At 39.2% G+C, this 24094-nt stretch overlaps 2 protein-coding genes across 2 annotated transcripts; both read right to left on the reverse strand.

Annotated features, from left to right (window-relative positions):
* Nucleotides 1-124: 124 nt before the first annotated feature.
* On the reverse strand, nt 125-6298 carry tnnt2d (troponin T2d, cardiac). Its single transcript, XM_028584188.1, has 13 exons — nt 6193-6298; nt 5317-5371; nt 5173-5183; nt 5070-5087; nt 3867-3888; nt 3725-3782; nt 3506-3622; nt 3348-3425; nt 3123-3233; nt 1684-1796; nt 1442-1532; nt 1046-1083; nt 125-323 (listed from the first exon to the last, which is right to left on the reverse strand). Exons 2-13 carry the CDS (start codon nt 5352-5354, stop codon nt 278-280), a joined length of 741 nt encoding a protein of 246 aa, XP_028439989.1. The 5' UTR covers nt 5355-5371; nt 6193-6298; the 3' UTR covers nt 125-277.
* Nucleotides 6299-7267: 969 nt separating this feature from the next.
* LOC114559708 (non-muscle caldesmon) lies at nt 7268-23866 on the reverse strand. The gene is made up of 18 exons (XM_028584524.1): nt 23692-23866; nt 23199-23302; nt 19142-19267; nt 17810-18107; nt 17685-17726; nt 17348-17602; nt 16934-16966; nt 16454-16489; nt 16167-16234; nt 15816-16062; nt 15506-15631; nt 14346-14389; nt 14162-14240; nt 13761-13892; nt 13518-13679; nt 11600-11671; nt 9929-9965; nt 7268-8649 (listed from the first exon to the last, which is right to left on the reverse strand). Exons 2-18 carry the CDS (start codon nt 23270-23272, stop codon nt 8633-8635), a joined length of 1848 nt encoding a protein of 615 aa, XP_028440325.1. The 5' UTR covers nt 23273-23302; nt 23692-23866; the 3' UTR covers nt 7268-8632.
* Nucleotides 23867-24094: the final 228 nt, after the last annotated feature.

The raw sequence follows: 24094 nt of genomic DNA on the forward strand, positions 1-24094 counted from the left end.
CACATATTTATAGGTTTATAGATTTTATGAGCTGTTACGCAAAGATTCTGGCTGCTTGAAGTTTTGTAAAAATGTGTTATGGTACTGTATATTGGACTTAATAACACCGAAACAGACAATCTGCGGCGTTTACAGAGTGGATGTAATGATTTATTTATTGTTTTGATATGATAATTGACATGTAACCCAACACAACAGAACAATGAATACACATATAATAGACCCAGTGGCCAATCGGTGGTGTCGTGGTCTGCTTCGTCCTGGTCTGGCTGCTCCTTTACCTCAGCCGGCCGCCCATCTTGCCCTTGCCGCGACCTTTGGCACTGAAAGGATGCAGAGAAACATGAATGCCAAATGCCAAGCACTGGGTTTAGGACAAGTGGAGGTCATTTAATTGCAGCATGCAGAAAATCAATAGAAAAAACAGTGTATTTTTGTTTTTACAGTATTGATGTTAAATACCGGCATATTCTCTGTCTCAGACTTGTAAAGACATGAAATAAGTTTTGCTTAAATCAAAATTGTAAGAATACAGCAAATTATATCCCTAAAGCTTGAGTATTTGTCACGCTAATGACTGCAAATAAAAGTACAGTTCATTTCCTTTGTAGTTTTTGAAAGAGACTTGTTCAGATTTGTATCAAAGTATGCAGTCATGACTAATTATGCAACTTCTGTTGGAAGGTTTTTGCATATGCTGCGCTGACTTTTCAGACCATATCGATTAGGCTACCATGCAGAACCTACCAATGCAATATTAAAACCATGATGGCCATATGAAAAAAGTGAGCAAGGACGTTCCTAATGATATCCCAGTGTTTGAGATGGGTGCAGAATGATTGGCCTCACAGAGGGTTGTGGCTCATCTATATTTTGAGTGTTTGAGTTGTGTTTTAACATTCAAAGAATTTACATAAGTGATTGTACTCTGGGATCTCTGAGCCTTCCTTATCTATAATAATGGGGAAATGTGAAATGGCAAGGAGTAGAAATTGGCATAATGGAAAGAAGTAGCACATTTTGGAGATGGGGTTTGTGTATTTACCTCTGGTGGTCCTGGACTCGAGCAAGAAGCTGGTTAATCTGCAAGAACACATAAACCTTGCTAAGCCTTTTAAAGAACACACATAATACCAGATAAGCCCAGCAGAGGTTGTCAGAAGGAACTGAAAAGCCCTCTGATGACCCAACATGGACACCTGTCATTTGCCAGGCACTTATATCTTACTTCATGCACATACAAGCATGGACTGTTTCTCTTGATTATATTTGCTACACTGGGAAATATGCTGACAACGTAATTTATGAAATGTGAAGTTAAAAGATGGTTGTTTCGTGTCTCCGGAGCTGTTTGTTGAGATCTTAGTCTTTTGTTTCTCATAGAGGACCTCTTCACCAAGTCAATTATTTCCAGTATTTTGTTGAGTGCTGGATGACTTACATCGTATTTCTGCTTTTTGAGTTTTTCACCGAGATCAAACTTCTCAGCCTCCAGACCCATCAGCCACTGCCACAGCTCGTTGGCCTTCTCCCTAAACACAAACAACCAGAGGTCATATTAAGAGAAGTTCATATCCAATGACACCAACGATTTGCATCATCAGAATCCATTGTCAGGATTCATCATTTGTGACATGGTGTACTGGACAGTACTGCACGAAACCCTGCACGGCTTTGACATACTTGAGTTTTTCCTCGTTCAGATGATCCACGTTTAAAGCCTTCCTGCGGTCAGCCAGGATCTTCTTCTTCTTCTCTCTCTCAGTTTGTTTCTTGGCTCCTTTTCTGTTATCACTCTGTGTTGGTCATAAAGCAGAAATACACGTACTGTAAGTCAATCTGAATGCAACAAAAAAAGTAGATGTTTTTTTTAATTCATCTTTTTCCTACAAGGGATTGATAAACTTTTGTTAAAGCTACTAAATGGTATTGATATACTATGCTAAGAATTCTGATACTTTGCGTAAGTAAAAGTAGTGATGGTTGTATTAATATACACCATATTAGACTAGTTACAGTATTTTACTGTATTACGCACATGTTGACACTGGAAAAAAGGATTTGCTATAATGTGTATAATGACAATAAAAGGCATCCTATTCTATTATCTTTACTGTTGCGTTTGCATTATGTGAAAGACGCATTTCAGTGTTGTAGTTGATCATGGTGATGTAACTTATTTTGTTGGGTAATTATCTGCAAAATAACGAATAACTAAATTGTCATGTAGTAAAAAAAATGTAGTAAAAAGTGTACTTCCTTCTCAATAGTAGTGGAGTAGAAGTATAAAGCAGCGTCAAATGGAAATACTGTCATTAAAGTACATGTACCTCAAAATCACTGTAATTACATAACTTTATACTTTTAGCCAATTTTTTTAATCTACATTCTGGCACCATTAATTGTATTTTCATTTATGTTATGTTCATTTAAGGTCCCATATTTACTTCAATTTCAGGTTACTACTAGAACATGTTGACATACTTTAATGTTCAAAAAACTTTTTCTCATACTTTCTGTCTGAATATACCTCTGTCTCTTTAAGCCCCCTCCTGAAATAGCCCACTCTGCTCTGATTGGTCAGTGTTTCCGCTTATTCTGCATCTGCACTCTCGGTCATTGGAGCAGGAAAATGAGTGTAACGGCACTGTAGTGGCTCTTTCTACCTACATATTTGTATAGTTGTGACATCACAACCGTACGAAGTCCTGACGGCTCGGCACAGTTTCTGAATACGGGCTGTGTGCATTTCTCTGTGGATTGAGCTTTTTGATCCTTTCACAGTATAGCACCTCAGCCTATGTTATAATAAAAAAGACATATCAATCTCACTTTTTGCAGTATGGGACCTTTAAAAAAAGGTAAGAAATAACGTAGCTTACAGTGATGCTGTTATGGAAGGGAGGGCATTACGTCACCACTTCTAGGTGATGTAATGCTGAATATCGCTGAATAGGAGAGTCCTTGGTTTGCAGTTTGCATTGTTGACCCTCTCCAACAAAGTAAGTTATAAAGTAAGTATGTGTGTAGCTTCTACTTGAGTAGGATTGTTGAGTACTTTTTCATCCCTGTACATTATGCTTCACATTTAGACACTTATAGGTGATAGGAAGTTGAATGACCTTTTGTCCAGCACTGTACTGCGCGGTCATGTTTGACAGAGCCTTCTTCTTCTTGGCATCGTCATCATACTTCTTACGTTGCTCCTCTTGCTCCCTCCGCTCTTTTTCCTCCTGTATGCAGCACAGGAGGAAAGGAGGAGAAAATGGTGTCACTTCATGTTGTCTGGTATGATGTGCTACACGAGGATATTAAGGATATGAGTTTAATGTACACTGAGATCATACCGCAAGTCTGGCCTGCCTCTCCTTCTCTCTCTCTGCCCGGACCCTCTGCTGCTCTGCTCTCTCGGCACGGCGTTTCTCCTAGAAAATGAAACATGCACTTGTCGTCGTGATTTGGAACAAAAGAAACACAATAATTCCTTTTTGATTGACAAACTCACAATTCTGTTAACGAGGGTGATGAGCTCCTCTTCCTCTTTCTTCCTCTGGATGAAGTGAGCCTCGATCAGAGACTGCAGCTCAGACAGATCCTTCTCCTGACGCTTCCTGTGGATGTCCTGCCATCAGAAACACATATCAGGGAAATCAGAATGGTTTACCAAATCTTATCCAGATGGATGTTTATATCAAGAGGGAAGCATTTAATGAGGTTGACTCACATCAAAATCCACTTTTTCACCGTCAGGGATCTTTGGGGCAGCAATATTTGTCATGAACCTGTTGAAGTGAACAGTTTATTATTATTATTATTATTATTACTACTAAGTGGTGTTTTAACTGCTTAACTAAAGAAGAGCTTACTTTGGCTTGGGCTTTGATTCATCTGGCGCGAGGAAAAGGAAATAAAAGACATGAAAAAATTGACGAGCAATGAGAAAGTGTATATTAAAGTGGTCATTAAGGTAGCTACGAGGAACCTTTAAATGTTTCTGAAACTGTTTAATTTTTCATCCGATGATCATAAATGACCTGTAACAGCAAACGAGACTCACAGTGAAAAGAACGCTATTTTGATATATTTTTTTATTAATGCCCCTGCCTGGGGTTCTGATTTTTCCCTGCAAAGTTACAAAAATAATTTACAGCAGGTAGAAGGTGCTACAGAGCACACATTCTGACGGGTCACAGATTTCAGCGTAACACCGGAAATGCCTGTGTTTGAGTATCCAGCCAGGTAAAAGGTAGCAGGAGATTTCTTTTACAGGCCTGAATGTATTTTATTTTATTTTAGAAGTTATCTGCTGTAGTTATGTCTTATCCTGGGGCAGGGCCATCCCAGAACAAAAGGAAATTAAATGAAGAACAACTAAAAGCTAAAAGGGAAAGTGACAGACGACGGGCGAAATCCAAGTCAATCTCGGTCGGTTGTAAATAATTCAAAACTGAACCTGAATTAGCCCTCTTCCTCCTAGATAGGTATGTAATATATTGATTTCATTCGTAAAATAACTTTACAATGCGAGATGTAAGCAGGTGCCTACATGAATTTAGGCCCCCCTTACATTTAGCGCCCGGTTTTAATTTCTTTTCAGTCCGTGTTTGTGTTGGCCTTCTATTTTCTTTTTGTCCTCCCGTACTTGTGTAAAGCGTCCTTGGGTTTCATGCAAGGCGCTATAATAATCTAAGTTATTATTACGTTGTTTGCTACAACAATCTCTTAATGCTTTGGCTCGTGACACAGTGACACTGATACCCTGTTTAGCTCACGATACACCCAAAGTAGGCTAAGTTACCGTTTGCAACACTGGAAATGCAACGATGCATCTGTTCATATTTTCTTATTGTAAATTAATGATTTTCTGTCCGAGCAAAACATTCATCGTAACCATATCACCTCCCGGTAACGCTAACTCTAAAAGATCTTTACGACAGCAGGTGTGGTAAAAAAACTACCGCTTCTGTCCAAAGGGGCCGCTAGAATCAACACAAACTGAAAGTTCCTCGTAGCTGCTTTAACAAACCGTTGCATGAGAAGGAAAAAGAAAAAAAATAAAGTTTTCTCACCTGTCACCTCCTCTTGCGCTGGAACATAAATGATTAGTAAAATGTTAAATCAAATAAGGTACCTACAATACATAAAAACATGATGCAGATGCAACTTTCTTACCTTCTTCCTCCCTTCAGAAGATCAACAGTATTGACAAAAAGAATAAGAATAATACAAAAGTGAATAAATCGTTTGGAAAATCCAAAACAATATTAACATATTTTATCACCATATGAAAATACAAAAGTACAAAAATGTACGTACTGAACTTCCTCCTCAATGACTTCTTCTGTGTCAGACATTTTGTTATGGATGAGCTCTGCAAAATGGATCCCTATTAGTCTATTTTTAGACTGGCAAATATTTCCAATCATTAAACAACATAGCAGAGCATGAGATGGCAACAGTTTACGCCATTTACAATGACTGCTATTACCGACCTTAACATCTGTGGTCCCTTTGGCAGTAGTGGAAAACGTATTTTAATCTTTTACTGGAGCAATACTAGCAATATCACAATAAAATACTACTAAAAGTAAAAGTCCTTATAATCTGATAACTCATAATCTGAAAGGTAATGCTAACCCTGGCAGTTACTACAACTGGAAGGTAATGTAAGAAGTAGAAACAAAAATTAGCACAAACATAAGGAACCTCAACTTTTTCTCAAGTATTCATGTAAATGTACTGTAATGTTCTATTTAAACTATATTGTGTGAGCAGTTAGTGTTTAGTGTCCGAAAAGTAACTAGTGAAAAAATCTTCCCGTAAAATGTGGTGAAGTAGCACAAAATAGAAATACTCCAGTAAAACACAACCTCAAACTTACTTAAGTACAGTGTTCGTGCAAATTGACTTTACTTATTTTCCATGAAAGGTTATTACTTTACAAATATTTAGTTTATTTTGAGTGAATTAATTGTGAATGCCAATGTATGCATTAACAGCAGTACCACTAGTGAGAAGTAAGTCATCTCAACCTTTGTGTGAGTGGTTATGGATGCAAGTTCAGTCACATTTGGTGAGAAAATTTTTTTAAATGTAAGTACTACTTTAAGATCTTAGCTGGCAGTGAAGATGATTTATGACTAAACAAGGTTTTAATTTAAAGTATCAGGGCTGAAATAAGAGAGTCCTTACCTGTGACCCAGACAGAGGGAGCTCAGAGGAAAGCGACAGATTTCATCTCCTTGAGGTTCACAAACAGGTTGAGCATCAAGGATACATAGTCCGGCCCTTCTTACTCATGTGACTGCAGCACCCTATGGCTGCTCAGTCTATTATTAGATAGGGCTCTGTCTCACACACACACACACACACACACACACACACACACACACAGACAGACAGACAGACAGACAGACAGACAGACAGACAGACAGACAGACACACACACACACACACACACACACACACACACACACACACAAACAAACACACATGCACATTTACATACATGCACATCATAGACATTCTGCAGGTACATTCTTGCCATGGTAAAACATCATTCATCCATTCAGGCTTTCACCAGCCACTCACATTTCAACACTCCATGATTCCACGAGTGGTTAAGAGGGACATGAAGCAACATTACCTCCCAATAGCTAAAAACAAAGCAACAGAACTATGACACATTTTTTTTTATTCATTTATTTTTATTGCTAAAGCAAACATTCGAACAAAGCAATCTAGCTCTGAAAGACTTTCAATACATTTTTGCAGGATTCAACTCACGTGCACTGATGACTGACAGAAATACCAGGGTACAATTTAAAGTTAATAACAGGCATTGATAAAACAGTGCATATTACCGTTGTCTTATAAACCTTTTCACTACTGCTGAAATGTAATGCAATACAATGCACATAAACTGCAAAGTTAGTGGCATGTAAACTGATGTTAGGAAAGCAAGACTCCTACCTGCCTGTTAAATTGAATTGCATTGCATACACACGTATCCATAGACTTTGTTCGTGCTTATATTACATAATTTGACTTTATAAACTGCCACAATGTAAAAAAGAAAGTAACACCCCCATGTGTTGTTGATAGAAATGTTGAACTGCTTGCACACTGTGTTCCTCTGGCTGCAGTCCTGGGCAGAATGTGCCACTGGTATTATCTGGTCTGAGGTTGTGGATTTATGTGACCACTTTATACTAAGGCACACTTTATGAGGGGTTTATAAACTTTGTAACTAATGGTTCTCATTTTCTAGTACGCCATCAAGTCTGCATTAATAAATGCCAATAATTAATAAAAAGTTGCTTCTTTTTACAATAATCCATCCAAAGCGTGTGAATGTTAATTCAAAACAGTTGTCGATGATTGAACTTTGGTCCAGATGACCTGTAAAGTTTTCCATGAGGTCAGTAGTCAAGCAGTCTTTCTGGTTTGTTAAAGAGCAAACAGGACTAACAGTCTACAGCCATGCTAGCTGCTCAAGCTATTGCTAATTAGCACTAAACAGTAGTTCAGTACAGCTGAGGCTGATGGGGATGTTTTTTGTGAAAACATTGAGCTAATGGTGGCGCTAAATGAAAGGTTGGGGAATCACCAAAGACGTGATAATTCACCCTGAGGAAAACATTAATGTGTGTACCAAATTTCATAGCAATCACTTCAATAGCTGTCGAGGCTTTTCACTCAAAACCAGATGAACGCTAGATGAGAAGTCACAGGATCACTAAAGTTTTGTGCCAATCCATGCAGTAGATTTTGAGATATTTCACTGGATAAGTGTAAAGTTTGACGTGCTGATTACGCTAGATGAAAAGTCAGAGGATGACTGAAGTCATTAGGCTTCATCCTCTGGGCACCATGAATGTCAGTACCAAACTTCATGGCAATGCTTTCAGTAGTTGTCCAAAGAGGTGGACCAACAGACTGACCGTCATTTCCATCCCTAGAGCCACAACGTTAGTGTTGCAGTTGTTATAACTTTACAATGGGATTTTTCACAGCCTGGCCCCCCAAAAACTCATTAATGACTTATTACCATTAATGAAGTCATTTGTTACTATTTATAAACCTTTATAAAATGCCTTATTAGAAAGACTTATTAAATGACTCAATTATGTAAATGAACATTAAAAGAGCCTTGGTTATCGCATGGAGTCAAAATAGTGACTATCATCCCAAAAAGCAGTGATAATGTATGACAATAACAACACAAATGCTTAGTATTGGGTTTAAGCTATTAGACAATACATGACAAGAAAAGAAGACATGTCATTGTGGCTTGAAAGCAATATAACATTTACGCACCCTGACAGCCATCAGAAATGTGTTACTTTGTTATCTGATTAAAAAGATGGATACAATCCATTATACCTAAACATTTGGTACTTTGTCCTGAAAACCCTTACATCAATACTTTTTAAACTATTGAGGACAAAACTGTGGAAAGATCTCTGGAGACTTTGATGCTGGAGTCACTCATCCTGGTCCCTCGTTTTTCCTCACTCCGGTTTGAACTTAATGCGAAATACAGGTACGTTGAAGGGAAATGGATGCACATACAGTAGCAGAGCCTTGTGTTTGGTCAGGTGAGACTGGATTTAAATGGGGATGCCAATGGTTAGGGTCTCACACCTGCTAATAGAGAGAGAGAGACAGACATTATAGATCTATTAGTCAATGCATCTGTCAATGTTGCATTTAGAACTGCAACTTCTCACGAGATTAGTCTCAGAGCTGTTAATCAATGCTCTTGCATTCATACTTCTCTATGTTTATGCTGTATGTGCATGTGTTTGTCCATCAGAATCAGTTCTACTCATAGATATAGTTCTACTTTTGCTGACACATACTCTGCAGTCAAAGCCAGGACACTTCTCTATGTGATTTAAAGCTGTAATTTTGTCATTAGCCCTTCATTCCTCAGCGGTCTATTTCTGATAAAGAAGCGTGGAGGTTACAAACAAGGATCACTATTTAGCACTATTTAACACTTTTCCATTCCCATTGTTCCTGCTCTGGCTCAAGCTTTGGGGGCTTGATGTCAGAAGAAATGTGTTTTTTGCACACGAAGAAGAGAGACAGCTGCTAACATCAGCAGCTGTTTAATGTATTTTTAATGATTTATGCACATTAAAACTGTAGGTATACGTAAGGAAAGGTAAGGTAAGTTCTTTATCATTAGCACTGAGTGAATAAGCCTGGTGATCAAGCCCGATTTGTTGTTTAAACAGTTGGTAATCCTCTCCAGCAGTCAGTTTCTAATGTGAAAATCAAGCAGCTGCACTCTGGTATGCCTAACAACTCCCCAGCACCACGCCATTGGAAAGTCCAGGTGCCACCGAGTGAACTGTGCACTGCAAAGACATGTCAGCCATCCCAGGAGTCTGGAAGGTTCTTTATACTGGAAAACAAGGTCAGGGTGAAGGTTTTTTTTTTAAATATAGACCACAGTGCGACAGAGCTCAGCCTGTGCCCAAAACTCTCCAGCAGCAGATTTGATTTACAGTGAGCAGCAACTCTGGCATAATGGAAGGTTGGTGGGTTGTAGTGGTTCTCCACAAGGGGCTTTAAATCAGTCATGGCCGCCCCCACTCGCAACACACTTGCTCTTCAACTCACTTGTGTGTGAAGCGGCATACCGTTTGGATCTCAGTGAAATGAGATCCGAAAACACCTGCAATTGCCACTTATCCCCAGAGTACGAAAGGGAGATCTTTAAGATTGGAACTTCAACATATAGAACTGGATCAAGAGAAGCTATAGCTGTGGTGCAGTGAAAAGTGCAATATTTTCTGCTGATATGTAAAGTATAAAAGGTGAATAAAATGGACTGTTCTGAAGTACATAACCTCAGAATTGTTTTAAAGTACAGGCCTTAAGTAAATGTAAATTCAACCACTATTATGAAACCTACCATTAGTGACAAACTTGCTCTTGACTCCAACAGCCACCTGTAAAAAAAAAGGAACGAAAGAACAAGGAAGAAATAAAAGAAAAAAGGGAAAAAACAAATTCAACCAACAAATGGTAAACCACATATTTAGTAATTAGTTTAGCTATTGAACCTAATAGGGATCCTTATTAATAAAGAAATAAAGCTTTGTTTCATATGTGGATATACCAAGAGAGGTGGGAGTGAGAGTGGTGAATGTGATTAATAGCATACTTTATAAAACATATACTCATAAAAATGGATGTACAGTACAACATTCCCACACATATCAGATGGGTTACTTTATATACGGTTTGAAACTCTCACATGAAAAAATGAAGTGAAATCAATCAAAGAGTCTTTTGTTCAAGTACTTCAGACTTTAAAAAATGCATCATACTCAGCACTCAAACATAACCACATGCACTCCACTCTAATATTCTCCTAAAGCTGTGCACAGTGCAGCCAACATGTCTTGTAATAACATATAGATCACATTCATGTATGGCAGTAATCCATGTTCCAAATTAACAACCACATCAGAGCCAAGGAATACCATTTATGTCCTCCAAGCCAGTGTGGGAACTAATGATAGCATACGCATAATATAGTGTATATTACAGTGCGTGTGTGAGCCGAGGAAGGAAGGGAAATACCGCAAATCCACACCAAGGCAGCAATCTCCCTTATCGCATCAAAATCAGTAATTTCCTACAGTTCAGGCAACTCAAAGAGAGGCTTTTTATTCAAAATGCATCCCACTTTTAACTAGAGATAATGATTGTATACAGACTAATGAGTTAGGGATGTATACAAATTATTAGGGTGGGGTAGGGAGCTGACGTTATGTCACACCCCCATCACCCTTGATAATTTTTGTACAGTCCCTTGCTGAAATATCATGTATACAGATTGTAATTTAATTAAATATGTCCACCTTTTGAATTGACTGAACTGAGAAAAAAAACAACATAAAAATTGTTGCCAGATTGGACTAAAGAAAAAAACCTGTCCAATCATCAAAAAAGTTGCCAAATCTTTATCTATTATACATTTATTTTAATTATACTGTTAAATAACAGGAGTCATATCTTTGAATAAATAAAGGTATTTTTGATAATGTTACATTAAAGGTTTAGAAGTCTTTTCTCACAGAATTATGATAGGATAATAATTGGAATAGGAACAACAGTTTCAACTTAGTTGTAATAAACTGAAATGACATTTAGATTTGTCGGTCATTGAGCGTCAAGTTGAGCTGACTGAACTCAACTTTTTGTTGGTGTTTAATTGCCCAAATGTTGCAAAACCCCCAAAACTTTTTTACCTGCAAAATTAGAGAAACATTTTCCCAAAGGGGCGAATACAGGCCAATCTGGCAACAAAGACCCAAATCATATATGTGCGTTGAGACAGCATGAAAACAGTGTAAACAACACAAATATCAATCACTCTGTGTCGGTGGAACGTGCACTGAGTGTTGTCGCCACAGATCCACAAATTACCTCTTTCACCCTTCTAATAGGTAGACTGAATGAATGAAACAAACAAACAGGACCATGTCACTACAAAGCCTTTAAAACATTAACATCCCCCCTCCTTCACAGTACAGGTGTGTGTGTGTGTGTGTGTGTGTGTGTGTGTATATGTTACCTTGCCAGGTGCAGTGCTCTTCTTGGTTTCCCACATGCCACGCTTGTTACCGATATCGCCTGGTTTCACATCCTGACAAAAATAAGACCAACCATGACTCTATTAGTCTGATGGAGTCGTGGAAGAAGTGCTCTGATGTTGTACTGAAGCACAAGTACCAACACAACAGTGCATATATACTACGTAAAAAGTCCTACATTCAAAAATCTTACTTGAGTAAAAATTCAAGCATACCCCGCAAAATATAAAGTGTCAAAAGTACAAGTACTCATTATGCAGAATTGCCCATTTCAGAATGATATTCATACGTGTGTATATATGTGTATATACACACACACACACACACAAACACATAAAGATATTTAAATAATTGGATTGCAATTAGTGATGCATTAATGTGTAAGCATCATTTTAATGTTGTCGCTGTTAAAGATGGGGTTCATTTTAGCTATACACTGCTGGGTACCTTAATCTATAATAATACATCTATTTGTTGATTATTTGGATTAATAATCTGAATCTGCAAAGTAATTAAAGCTCTCAAACAAAATGTAGTGGAGTAAAAAGTATCATTAGATGGAAATACTAAAGTTAAATACCTCAAAATTATACTAGTGCTGTATTTAAGTATATGAGCCTAATTACTTTCCACCACAGGCTGTCAGAAAACATTTTGTACTTAGTATCTTTCTAACTATAAGCCGTAGTTCTAGAGAAATGTATGCAAAAGGTACCTTTACCAGTTTGAAGAGTAGGCAAAGAACAGCAGGATAAGTTTGAGTGAGGAAAGCTGAGAAAAGGAGTGCAGTTGGAAGGAGGAAAGAAAGTCAGGAGTGAATTAAACAACACATTAAATAAACAAAAGACAATGCAGACATTAGACGTGGGTCTGCTGTACAGCTTCATCCCATCAGAGGGAGGTGTTGCCGCATTAGTAAAGGAAAGGTTACAACCACTCGTCTGATGGCCAAGACGCTTGACACTAAAGATATCTCGCTCATAAATTTCATGTCAGGACAATGTCACACGTCATCCAGCAATGCTACTGTATGTGGACATAGTGTAATGTCTCCAGAAGACCTATTCAGATTAGCAGCTGGTGTCCTACTTTAAGAAAGGGACACAGTGTCCACCAAGTACACAGTTACAAGTGTCCACATTTATTTATATATGATAATACATAAACCAAAATAATCATTCAACATCTACTTACTTGTTTGTTGTTTTGTTGGTGTGTAATTGGATAATAATGTCTCTGTGTGTGACAAATGTGAAGGGACATGACCTTTATCCTTGTCTGAAGGAGACTTTAAAGATGGAGTCACAGTGAAACCGAAATAAATTGTTTTTTGGCTTAAAGTGAGTCCAACACAACAACAAAAAATTGAGATGACTGTTGTAAAAGTATTGTATGGTTTATTGCTTTTATGGACTGTAATATAATCTTGAAATACCTACAGAGGCCAAAGTGACTGATGTATAGAGGGGTGTAGAAACAGCTGTGCATAGAGGCACGTTGGCATTTAGCCACCTGCCACATAAACTGCTGCTGCTCTGTGCTTTGGGGTTGCACTGTTGTCCAACAATGAGAGTAATATTCTTCTTCCATCCAATGATTTCCCTCAGGTTTAGGCTTATATACATATATTAAAAACATTCCCATCATGTAAAGAATAATACATAAAGGCTGTTGGAGCTTTGGTAGCAGGTGTTGTGAAGTAAACTAGCCATGTGGTGTCACTAGACTCCAAACAGCTTGCAGCCTTGGAGTTTAGATATATGGCGGCATGTTAAATGTGCAAATGAGCACATTAGCGTGTGCAGAATATCAAGGGATTATTCTATTGAAGTAACACTGGTGTCTAATTTACAATTCTGTGTATGTGTGAGATCAAGACAAGGGTTTATCAAGCCTTACTGCTGGCTTTGCTGCTGCTGCTGCTGCAGGGGCTGCTGCAGGGGCTGCTGCAGGGGCTGCTGCAGGGGCTGCTGCAGGGGCTGCTGTCTTCTCCGCCTCTGGAGGCTTTGCCATCCAACTGTTGACACGTCCGGCTATACCTCCTTTGATACCAGCCAACTCCTGGTAAATGAGACATCTCAAATACTCAGATCACATTTTAGCTAATCTCTCCATCCTCCCCTCTTACTCTCTTTCTCTCACCTTGTTGGCAGGAGCTGGACTTTCAGAGGAGCTGCCGACGTTTCCTTTCTCCCACATGCTCTTGATGTTGCGTGCGCCTCCTGTAGGAATATCTGCCATCGGAGACTTTGGGGATTTAACGTCTTTGTTTCCCTGTGGAAGTAGAGGATGGATTTTACTACATGGGCAAAAAAAGCACTACATTGACTGAGGATCAGTGGTGGAAAGTGACTTTTAATCAAGTGCTGAGTACTTAGGTCCAATTGTGATATATTTGTACTGGAGCTTTTGAATAAGTGTTTAGAAGCACAAAGAGGTGATATTATTTAATGTCTAAAAAATAAATAAAAGATTTAGTACAAAGTCCAAAAGGCTTTGAGTATTTCTTCTTCTAGATTAGGCTGGTGCATATCGAGTCTCACCTGGATGGCAGAGGTGTACTGCTCCATTCTGTTGCCTATCTTGGAGACAATTGGAGTGTGAGACACTCTGGCTGCGGTGCTGGGTTGATGAATAACACATGGGACATTAGTGCGGCTCAACAGTGTAAGGGTCTTGTTTATTCATTTCTTTTAATTTTACTGTAAAATACCTTTTATGGCTCACCTTTTCTGGGCTGATTTGCTCAAGAATTCTGCCTTCGCCCCGATCTGTATGAAACAGCATAGTTTGAAGCTATAAACCAGTCTGCGGTTCACATGCACAAATAAATCCTGACATGGTCAAGCTGTCCTGGCTTCCTTCCTGTCTCCAAGACGACCTCACTGAGAGGCAGGCCAGTCTGTCCTTGGTAAGGTTTCTCTGTACTTGGTGCCTGAGTGATTGAACTGGAGTGTTTGGCTGTCAGGGAGCCACGATACACACATACACACATCTCTCTTTCTCTTGTCGGTCTCACACACACACACACACACACACACACACACACACACACACACACACACACACACACACACAGAATTCTCAACATTCCTCCGAAAATACTCTGGCATGGTCTTGGCTCAAAAACAGCCATATTTGAGCACAGTGCAGATGCCAATTCACATGTTTTTTTTTATTCTTGTCAACTAACAGTATAATTTCAGATAAGCTGAAATAGAAACAGAAAAACAAACAACCACATTAGACACAAAACATGTCTGGAGACAACAAATACAAACACATCTATCAACCTTAATGGTATCAATCTTCTCATCTAACTCTCAGCAAGAAATGAAACAAGTGCAGTTCCCAGAGATTGTCACAGGGCTGAGGAGTATGCTTCTTGTGTGAAAAACATTTACCTGTTACATTAGGGTAGCATAGCTGTTTGTTTTTTTGTTTGGGATCATTTTAACTTGGACTAATCATACTATCTGCATGGCCAGCTACCTCCACAGGTAAGTAAGACCATGTTTTAAGATATCCTTCTCTGAGATTCCTGCCTTCACCCCAATACACTGGAGGTAAATGGAATTTTGTTTGTGATGTTCACAGCATTGAAAAATTACATTTAGGAAATTCAGCAAGGGCATCTCTTTTCAAAAACAGTGTCACAACTACTCTGTATAATCCACAGAACATGCTGTCAACAATATATACAATATTTGTGTGTATATATATATATATATATATATATATATATATATATATATATATATATATATATATATATATATATATATATTTGTATATAGTTTGTATATATATATATATTATTTAATTATCGAAAATATAGTGAAGTGACATTATTGTGCTGGACTCTCTGGAACAACTGCAAAATTCACCTTTGAGGAGCCTTTGGGACTGATAGCAAAGACAGGCTTTGGAGACTCTTCCTCCTTCTGTTTCTTCTTCTCTGCAGCCTCAGCCCTCCTCTTCTCTATCTCCTCCTTCATCCTCTTCCTTTCCTCCTGTTAGAAAAAACACAATTTGCTGTCCACTTTTGTCACGACAAAACAAATTCTTTCTATCATTCTGTCTGATCCTTGATAAAAGCCACATGGCCAAATCAAACCAAAATAAAATGATGCTTAACACCTATATCACAATGTGGAATATTTCACTGACATAATCCCTGAATGTAAAATGACTTACCTGCTCTTTGGCTTTCTTGTCCTCCAGCTCCTGTTTCTTCTGCTTCTCCTCCTCCTCCATGACCTTCCTCCTCTCCTCTCTCTTCCTCTTCAGCTCCTCCAGCTCGGCCTCTGCGTCCTGCTGCTTCTGCTTCAACTTCTCAAAATCCTCGCTTTCTGCATCGTTCCGCCGACGCTTCAGCTCCTGCAGCTTACGCTCGGCCTCCTTTCGCTCCACGTCGTCTGCCTTGGGGGAGGAAACATTGTCCCTGCACACAAACACACACACAAAATTTATTTAATGATCAAAAAACACATGTATACAAACTCATGCAATCCTCAGTATACAATTGAGTTAAAATGATAACTTTACCTTGATGTCTTCTCTGTTTTCTTGAGTTTATTCTCAAAGAGCCCTACGTTCTGTTTGGCTGGTTCATTCTAGCAAAACAGGGAAGAGTTAAACTACCAAATACTCTTTCTACTCACATCTTTGAAAAGAATATACATACAGTAATACAGTATATACTGTATATATATATATATATATATATATATATATATATATATATATATATATATATATATGAAGAGAGAGAGAGAGAGAGAGAGAGAGAGAGAGAGAGAGAGAGAGAGAGAGAGAGAGAGAACATACTTTACCTTTTCCTTAAAGCCAAATCTCTTTGGCTTCTCCTCCTTTACACGAAAGACAGAAATGGAAGAAAATAATTTTAAAAGAAAATAGCAGGCTTAGTCAAAACACATAATGTAGAAAACCCACAAAAAATCCATCAAACACTATGGTGCAATCACAGGCTGGGCAGTGAATGCAATGCAGATGTAAACTGAAGACACACACATCACACTGTGTCCACCTCTTTCATCCATGTGGCAAACAAAATGCTGTGCCTGCTCAGTTATCTGTGACCACACCGCAGATCCATATATCATAGGGTAAATATCTGAAAAGCGAACACAGCCTGGATAAATCAGATGTGGTCTCCCAGAGTCACTTAATCTGAATTCTAATTTGTGTTTTCTGTAGTCTCTTACTTTACAAATAGGGACATTAATACTTTCATTTGACTTTTCCAAGCTTTTAAAGTGGCAATTACAGTATATAAGAAATCTCATCAATACCTCCTCTTTTTTCTTCTTCTCTTCCATCTCTCTCTTTTTGTGCTTGTCCTCTTCCTCTTTTTTCTTCTTCTCTTCAGCCTCTTTTTTCCGTTTTTCCTCCTCTTCTTTCTTCTTCTTCTCTTGCAGCTCTTTCTTCTTCTGCTTTTCTTCCTCCTCCTTCTTTTTCTCCTCCAGCTCTTTTCGGCGTTTTTCTTCCTCTTCTTTCTTCTTCTTTTGCTCCATCTCCTTTTTTCGTTTGTCCTCCTCCTCTTTCTTCTGTCTCTCTTCCATCTCCCTTTTCTGTTTATCCTCCTCTTGTTTTTTCATTTTTTCCTCCTCTTCCTTTTTCTGTTTTTCTTCTTCCTCTTTTCTCAGCCTCTCTTCCATTTCCTTTTGTTGTTTTTCCTCCTCTCTCCTCTTCTTCCTTTCCTCCTCCTCTTTTAGCTGCCTTTCTTCTTCCTCTTTCTTGAGCTTTTCCTCCATTTCCCTTTTTTGCCTTTCTTCCTCTTCTATCCTCAGCTTCCTTTCCATTTCTTTCTGCTGCCTTGCCTGTTCCTCTTCCTCTTTCCTTTTCTTTTCTTCTTCCTCCTTGTCAGCATCAGGAACAGCTTCCTCTTCAGCATCTTTCTTTTCTAAATTGGACTGCTCAACCTCTTCACCTTTAGCTGCAGCCTTCTCCTCAGTCTCCTCCTATTGAATAAAGTTTTGTGTCAATTCATGCACGCATATCAATAAACTTAAGTTACCAGAAAGCTAAGATAAGAGACCATACCTCATTTCTTGTGCTCGAGGTTCTTGATCCCTCAACAGATTCCTGTCAAGAGATGAAAAACCTGAGCTACAACAGAATAATCTCACTCCAAACACTCTAAAATCTTCAGACATCTTTCATTTTACCTTGTCCTCTTCCTCTTTTCTCCAGGAGTTGGTACCATTGTCCGCCACCTCCTCTTCAGCTGGTTTCTCCTCCTCTTCCTCTGTATGTCGCTGTCTGCCGCTGCTGTTGGATGACTGCTCTTCCAGTGTGCTGTCTGTGCCGTTGGTTATGCTAACGGTGGGGTCAAACTCCTTCTGTCTCTCCATTGCTTCCATCATTCTCCTCTGCCGGCGCTCCTCCCTCTTAGCCAGGCGCTCCAGCAGAGCCTGGTCGTCATCTGCACCTTCAGCACCGGTCGTGGTGGAGGACTCCGTCCCACTGTGAGCACATGGAATTCACTTGTTCATGAGAGCAGTGGAGCGTGAAAGTCAAGTCTAGTCCAATTTGAATTTCCAAATCCCCATTTTAATTAAAGGTTTTGTTTTGTTCAAAAGTGTGATGGACCCACATCTAAGTCTCTGACTGGATCTTTCTGCTGTGGCTGGAGGTGATTATGATTAGGAGATTATATTATTGGATTATAATTATTAATACATTAATGTGTTCATCCCTGTAATGTTGCAGCTGCTAAAGGTGGAGCTAATTTTAATTACTTTATATACAGCTGGGTAGTTTAATCTATAATAATAATAGATCTTCATTTATTAGTTGATTATATTCTGTAATCTAAATATGCAAAGTAACTAAAGTTATTTAATAAATGTAGTGGAGTAAAAAGTATAATATTTTTCATCTGAGATGTAGTGGAGAAGTATAAAAAGAAAGAAGTAAAGTACAAGTCTCTCAAAATTGTACCTAGTACAATACTTGAGTAAATGTACTTAGTTACTTTCCACCACTGCCGATAAGCAGCAAAAAATATTTTTATGGATTGATTGGTACTTGTGTAGCCTTGCTAACTAGCAACACTGTTGCTAATGTAACTGCACCAGATCTGTTGTCAGTTGCTGATCTTTAACTGACAGCAAAATATCAATGGCATGGTTTACAGTTAATGCTTGACAAGACAGCAGCCACAGTAGCCACACAACATTTTTTGGATCTTACTCTACATTACTAATTACTAATCCTACAGACAACAGGCTCTTGGCCCTGAACATACCTGAGGATAATAAAGTACTGGGAGCAGCAATCCACCCAGCTCAGTGCCAACACATCTTTACTGTCCAACAAATGACATCAACTTTTTTTCTGCTTTGTCCTACAGCTGTTTAGAAAGAACAAAATCCCAGGTGGGAGGTTTCAGTTTCTCTGTGAATCTTGCCTCTTGGTTTCCTGGTTTGTCCCACTACACAGTGTTGTAAACTGTTTGTCCCTTCTGCTTTCTACCCGAGACTTCGTCTACATTGCACCTGTTAGTGTCGATCACATCAGTGGTTCCAGACTCGTCTGAGTCCTTCATCTTCTTCCTCTCCTCCCTCGCTCGTCTCCTCTGCTCCCGAGCTTCCTCATCCTCATCATCGTTGGTGTAACCCATCCTGAAATATCCCACACACAGATGCATAGTACATTTACTATGTTTGTGTTTTCAGCCCAAAATGAGACTGAATGTTGAAATTCCACTATGGGTTATTGAAGTTAAGCCATCACTTATAGTTTTGTTATAGTTATATATTTATTGTGTTTTTGAAGGCATAATAATTAGTGGTAGTTAATACTGACTAATGCATTTCAAATATGCAATATGGATATCTCATAGAATAAACGGCAAATGTAACTCTCCAGTATTTGCATCCATGATGGCACATGATTTAATTTCATTGGAGAATCAGCCACATTTGTATTTGAGCATGACCTTAGTGTGGGCATGAGATGTGATTAGTTCATTAATTTTAAGGATTTGTAGGCCTGAAGAGCTGAAAGTATCCATGATTTCACAAGAAAAATTTAAACATATACACATTATATTGTGTAAGGGAAGTATATCTGATGACTCCTCACATTTAGATTGTGAACCACTGATATAAGCCGCAGTGTCTCAAGATGACTGCATAAGACATGGTGGAGTTGGGGTATGCCACAACAGAGAGAAGGCTAAGAAATAGGAAACACACGTGTCTGCGATCAAAATGTCATATTGAAGAAATGGAGAGCTCTCCAAAAGAGTGATCCCTCTTGGCCTTTATTAATGTAAGAAACATATTTAATCAGAGACAATGCTGGCAAGAAAAAGGGTGAAAAAAGAAGAAGATAAAGAGAAAAAGATGAGGACAAAATCACCAACATGAGCCATACAAATCTTTACCCTCCTGTCCTTCTCTTTCAATCCTCCTCATCTCGGTCACATTCTGCCATTGACCTTCATCCAACTGTGAGTACACCCACAGTGAGACATCTGAGCATGTCAAGCTTGTATCTTCCCAAGCATTACCAGGCTTTATGAGGCACGAAGAGAGCTTGAAATGGCCCATTGATAGAGCATGGGTATTATTTCCCTTTGCTCTTCCTGAATCCGCAACATAATCATTTACAGATGTTGAGAACAGATGAAGAGGAAGATGTGATGGTAACCAAAAGAGTCCTTTCTGTCTTTAAAACCGAAACAAAGCAGGCAGAAATCCAACAAATCCTGAGGCAAAGTTCTTTGGCATGGCATGGTTTGCTCTGAGAAATCACCGAGGAAGTAATTCAATTACATTACTCCACCCACTGCTAGGCCTACTGTGAGAGTGCTGTCAAAATGTTGCAGTTACATTTCCAGACGAGTAACCCAAGGACATGAAACATAATAAATGGAGGGACATATGATGACAGCTTCTTGGCCATAAAAACTACTGTCAGTCTTAAGTGTTCAGAGTGGGCTATCTCTTGCTGAAATAAAAATGGCAGTCAAAACATGCCAATGTCTGCAGCATTTCCTCAGGCTGCAGAGAGGGCAGGCTGGGTTGGCATTTCTGGCAGAGCATGGATGCAGGACTGTGAGAAAAATAGCTAGGAACGCCTTTTTTTCCACTGGGGCTCTGATAGGACATCTGATTTGACAGCACCTGACTTCTGAACTTAACAAAAAAGTGAAACTGAGGAGGTTCTGTATTTTTAACAAATCCAATGAAAAGACCAAAACCAATAATGTTAGGCCCGCTGCCTCTAGGTAGCTTCTCTGTTCTCTCCCCAGTAATCAGGTGTCCAGTTGCCTCTCATCTGCCACAATCAACCCCTGCTTCATATACCCAGTCCTTCCTTCACTCTGCGTCAGATTGTAGACAAAACCGTTGCCTGCTAGTTTAGCCTACTTGTATGTTTGCCAATTCTGATTCTGTTTTTTGTGCCTCCAGCTGCCATTGTAACCTGACTCCTGCTACCGCTCCACTCCTGCCAGACACCCAACCGGAACCACCACCACCGGACCCCGCCAAAAGCCTGTTAACCTGCCTCTCTCTGATGGACCCGCTCCTTCTCGGAATTCCCCTGACTTGCTTCCGCCCCCCCCCTTGGAAATCTGGACTTGTTACTTGAGTACTTAATAAATAATAATAAATTATTTTCTAAAACTGCTTTTAGCAAACGAACAGGAAAAATGTGTTCCGGACCATTTTCAGCTGTAGATTAGTACACATTTGGTGCTCTAGTGAAGGAACATCTCAACCAGTGCAAGGATGTGGCTCATTAATGTGGTTTTACAACAATGGAGGTCTATGGCACAGAGGAAGAAGATATATCAGGCTTTGGTTACACAGACAATACTCTGGACAAAAAGCAAGTTAATGAATGAGGGTTGGTAAATAGAAATGACACTTTCAAATCAACATGATCCAACTTTATATTTTCCAAATGGTTTCCATGTCTCTTTTACTTTTGTCTAAAAACCGATGAATTGGTTGCTGAGCTGTTCCGATCTAAAACAATATAATAAAGTGAATGCTTGCTTTTGATTAATCGTAAGATTTTAGTTTCTGTAGGCTCTGATAATCAAAATTCATCCCAATGTTTGTCGTTATCTAGCCCACATACACATACACAGGTATTTATTAAACCGTTTTTTTTTCTATTGCCCTTTCATCCACATGCAAACTACATTTTAGCTCACTGAAAACTCCAAGGTGATTTTCAGTAACTTGGTTTTTTTGTTTTTGTGTAGTCAGGGCTTGTGACGTAAGTGTGCTCTGTTATCTTCTTATGAGGCGCCACAAATGAGGTGAATTCGTGCAATGGCAGACGTAGCCAAAATAGTGCTTGTTCTAACCTTGCAAACGGGACTTTTTACATGTTTACACATTAATATTGTTACTTTTCCACTTTACTAAGGAACAGAGGCATTCAAATGCGTCACGGAGCAATCTATGCGCGATTGCACCCCATGTAGGCTTCTGTTAATCACTTTTTTCAGGCTTGGCCAACATGGCATTAGGGTTAGGGTTATATTGCTGCCTGTAAGCACGAGCAGAGATTTTTTTTTGTGTGGATGGGATTTTTTTAGAAGGATGAAAGGAAAACCCCCGTTTTCACAAGTACCCGTGTACATGTGGACTAGGCCTAAATCGCTCTGTAATCAAGCAGCAGCTGACGGCTACAGGTGTCAGCAATTGTGTGTTTGTTTCCACTTTACCTGGGGTCATGACATTACATGAGGTCTCCATGTATTTCCTGTCCTGTGCAAAAATATCTTAAGCTTAAGTTATATGGGCATCTTTGAAAGATGTTCCAGTTTGAGTTTCCCCCATATACCTGCGTTCTTATGGTGTTATGAGATACTATCCACAGAGAACCTGCACCTTTACAACCACCGGAGTGGATGGCAGCAATAACTCTTTAACGTTATTGTAATATTTTTTAGGAGCACAAAGAGAGAGTGATGAAGATGACCTAGAGACTAATCAGACTAATCCAAACAGCAGCACAGCCGACGGGATGAGTGAAAAAGGCAGTGGAGATCATAAAGCATCATCGCCTGAGCACCATCCAAGTCCTGTCTGCTTTACTCTGCTGCTCCATGTGGAGACACACGGGCACTCACACATCCTTCATACAGAAATGCAAACACCCAAAGCCAAACAGTAAACCTTTATCACTGAGCATCTGTCTTCAAGAGTTTGCATGATAAGAGGAGAAACATCTTGAGTATTCTGAAGCTCTGAAACACCTCTAAAATGGTTAATTGCACTATAGTTTGTTTAAAAACAGATAACGTTTTTTTTTCTACTAGATTAAACCACACTATGGTGGCACAAATATGGTGTATACTGAAAATGTATCAGGGTTAAGTTGTGACTCAGAGAGTCAAACACTGAAAAACTAATGAGGCTTCAATTTAAGATGGTGTGGTGTATGATGTCCTTAAATAGCATTTGTACAATTGCATTCACTTTTGTTTCCCACTAAATTTTGTTTGTGTGTTAAGGCCCATAAATGTGTGCTTCTGTAAGTGTTCTTTTGCACATTTGTTTATATATTCTTAGATGGTTCACTCACTTGTCAGCGTCGAGGCGCATCTGCTCTCTCCTCTGCCTCCTCAGCTCCATGCGGCGGTCAAAGTCATCGTCCATGATGCCCAAAAGATTTTCCTCACTTTCTCACTAAAAGACACAATTGTGATATTGGATCATGAGTGTTAAATTCATTACAGCCAGTCAATCACTCATCAATTGGTTTATCATGGATTGCATACTTGATCAACAATTTCACAAGGAGAAACACATGCTTGAAATTCTGATTGCTGCAGTATATGGGGAATTTTTGAGTACAGTGGGATCTTTCAACCAGATGAATCTCATTTCATAATCATGGTAATTTCACAGCTATGTGAAGTTACAAACCCTCACAGCGACAAACAGAAAAATGCTAAAAAGCAATTCAAAAATGAGCTCCAAATCAGTAACGCATCAAAGTTTAGGAGACCACCCAAGACAGCTTCATAACATGGGCAGAAACATAAAAAACTACAGTGCCAGTTGGTTTACAATACCTTAGCAGTAGCTCAACTTTAGTCCATGGACAGCGGTGTCTCCCCTCTCTTCGTATATCAACCTCTACAGTCTGGTTTATATCTCAACCCTTCTGCAGCACAAAGAATTCCTGTTTGTTCTTTCAGCGACTTTAACTACCAGAAAAGGCAAAGCCTGCCTCTCTGCTCTCCTCTCTTTCTTTCTCAGCCTCCCTCCTCCTCCTCAACCTGACTCCTGCTCTCGCCCTCTGTCTCACTTTCCCCTCCCTGATCTCTGACTTCAGACTCTGTTTTGTTTGATTTGTCTTGCAATTTGTCTTAATCCTGCTTTCTTTCTGACGTGCTGCCGCTTTGTTAGCCACCAAATGTGAAATCCATCCTGACCTGACTTAAATCAACCGATAAACCATTTAAGCAACCTGTC

This window comes from Perca flavescens, chromosome 8 (genome assembly GCF_004354835.1).
Source record: "Perca flavescens isolate YP-PL-M2 chromosome 8, PFLA_1.0, whole genome shotgun sequence".
In the NCBI taxonomy this organism is placed as follows: Eukaryota; Metazoa; Chordata; class Actinopteri; order Perciformes; family Percidae; genus Perca; species Perca flavescens.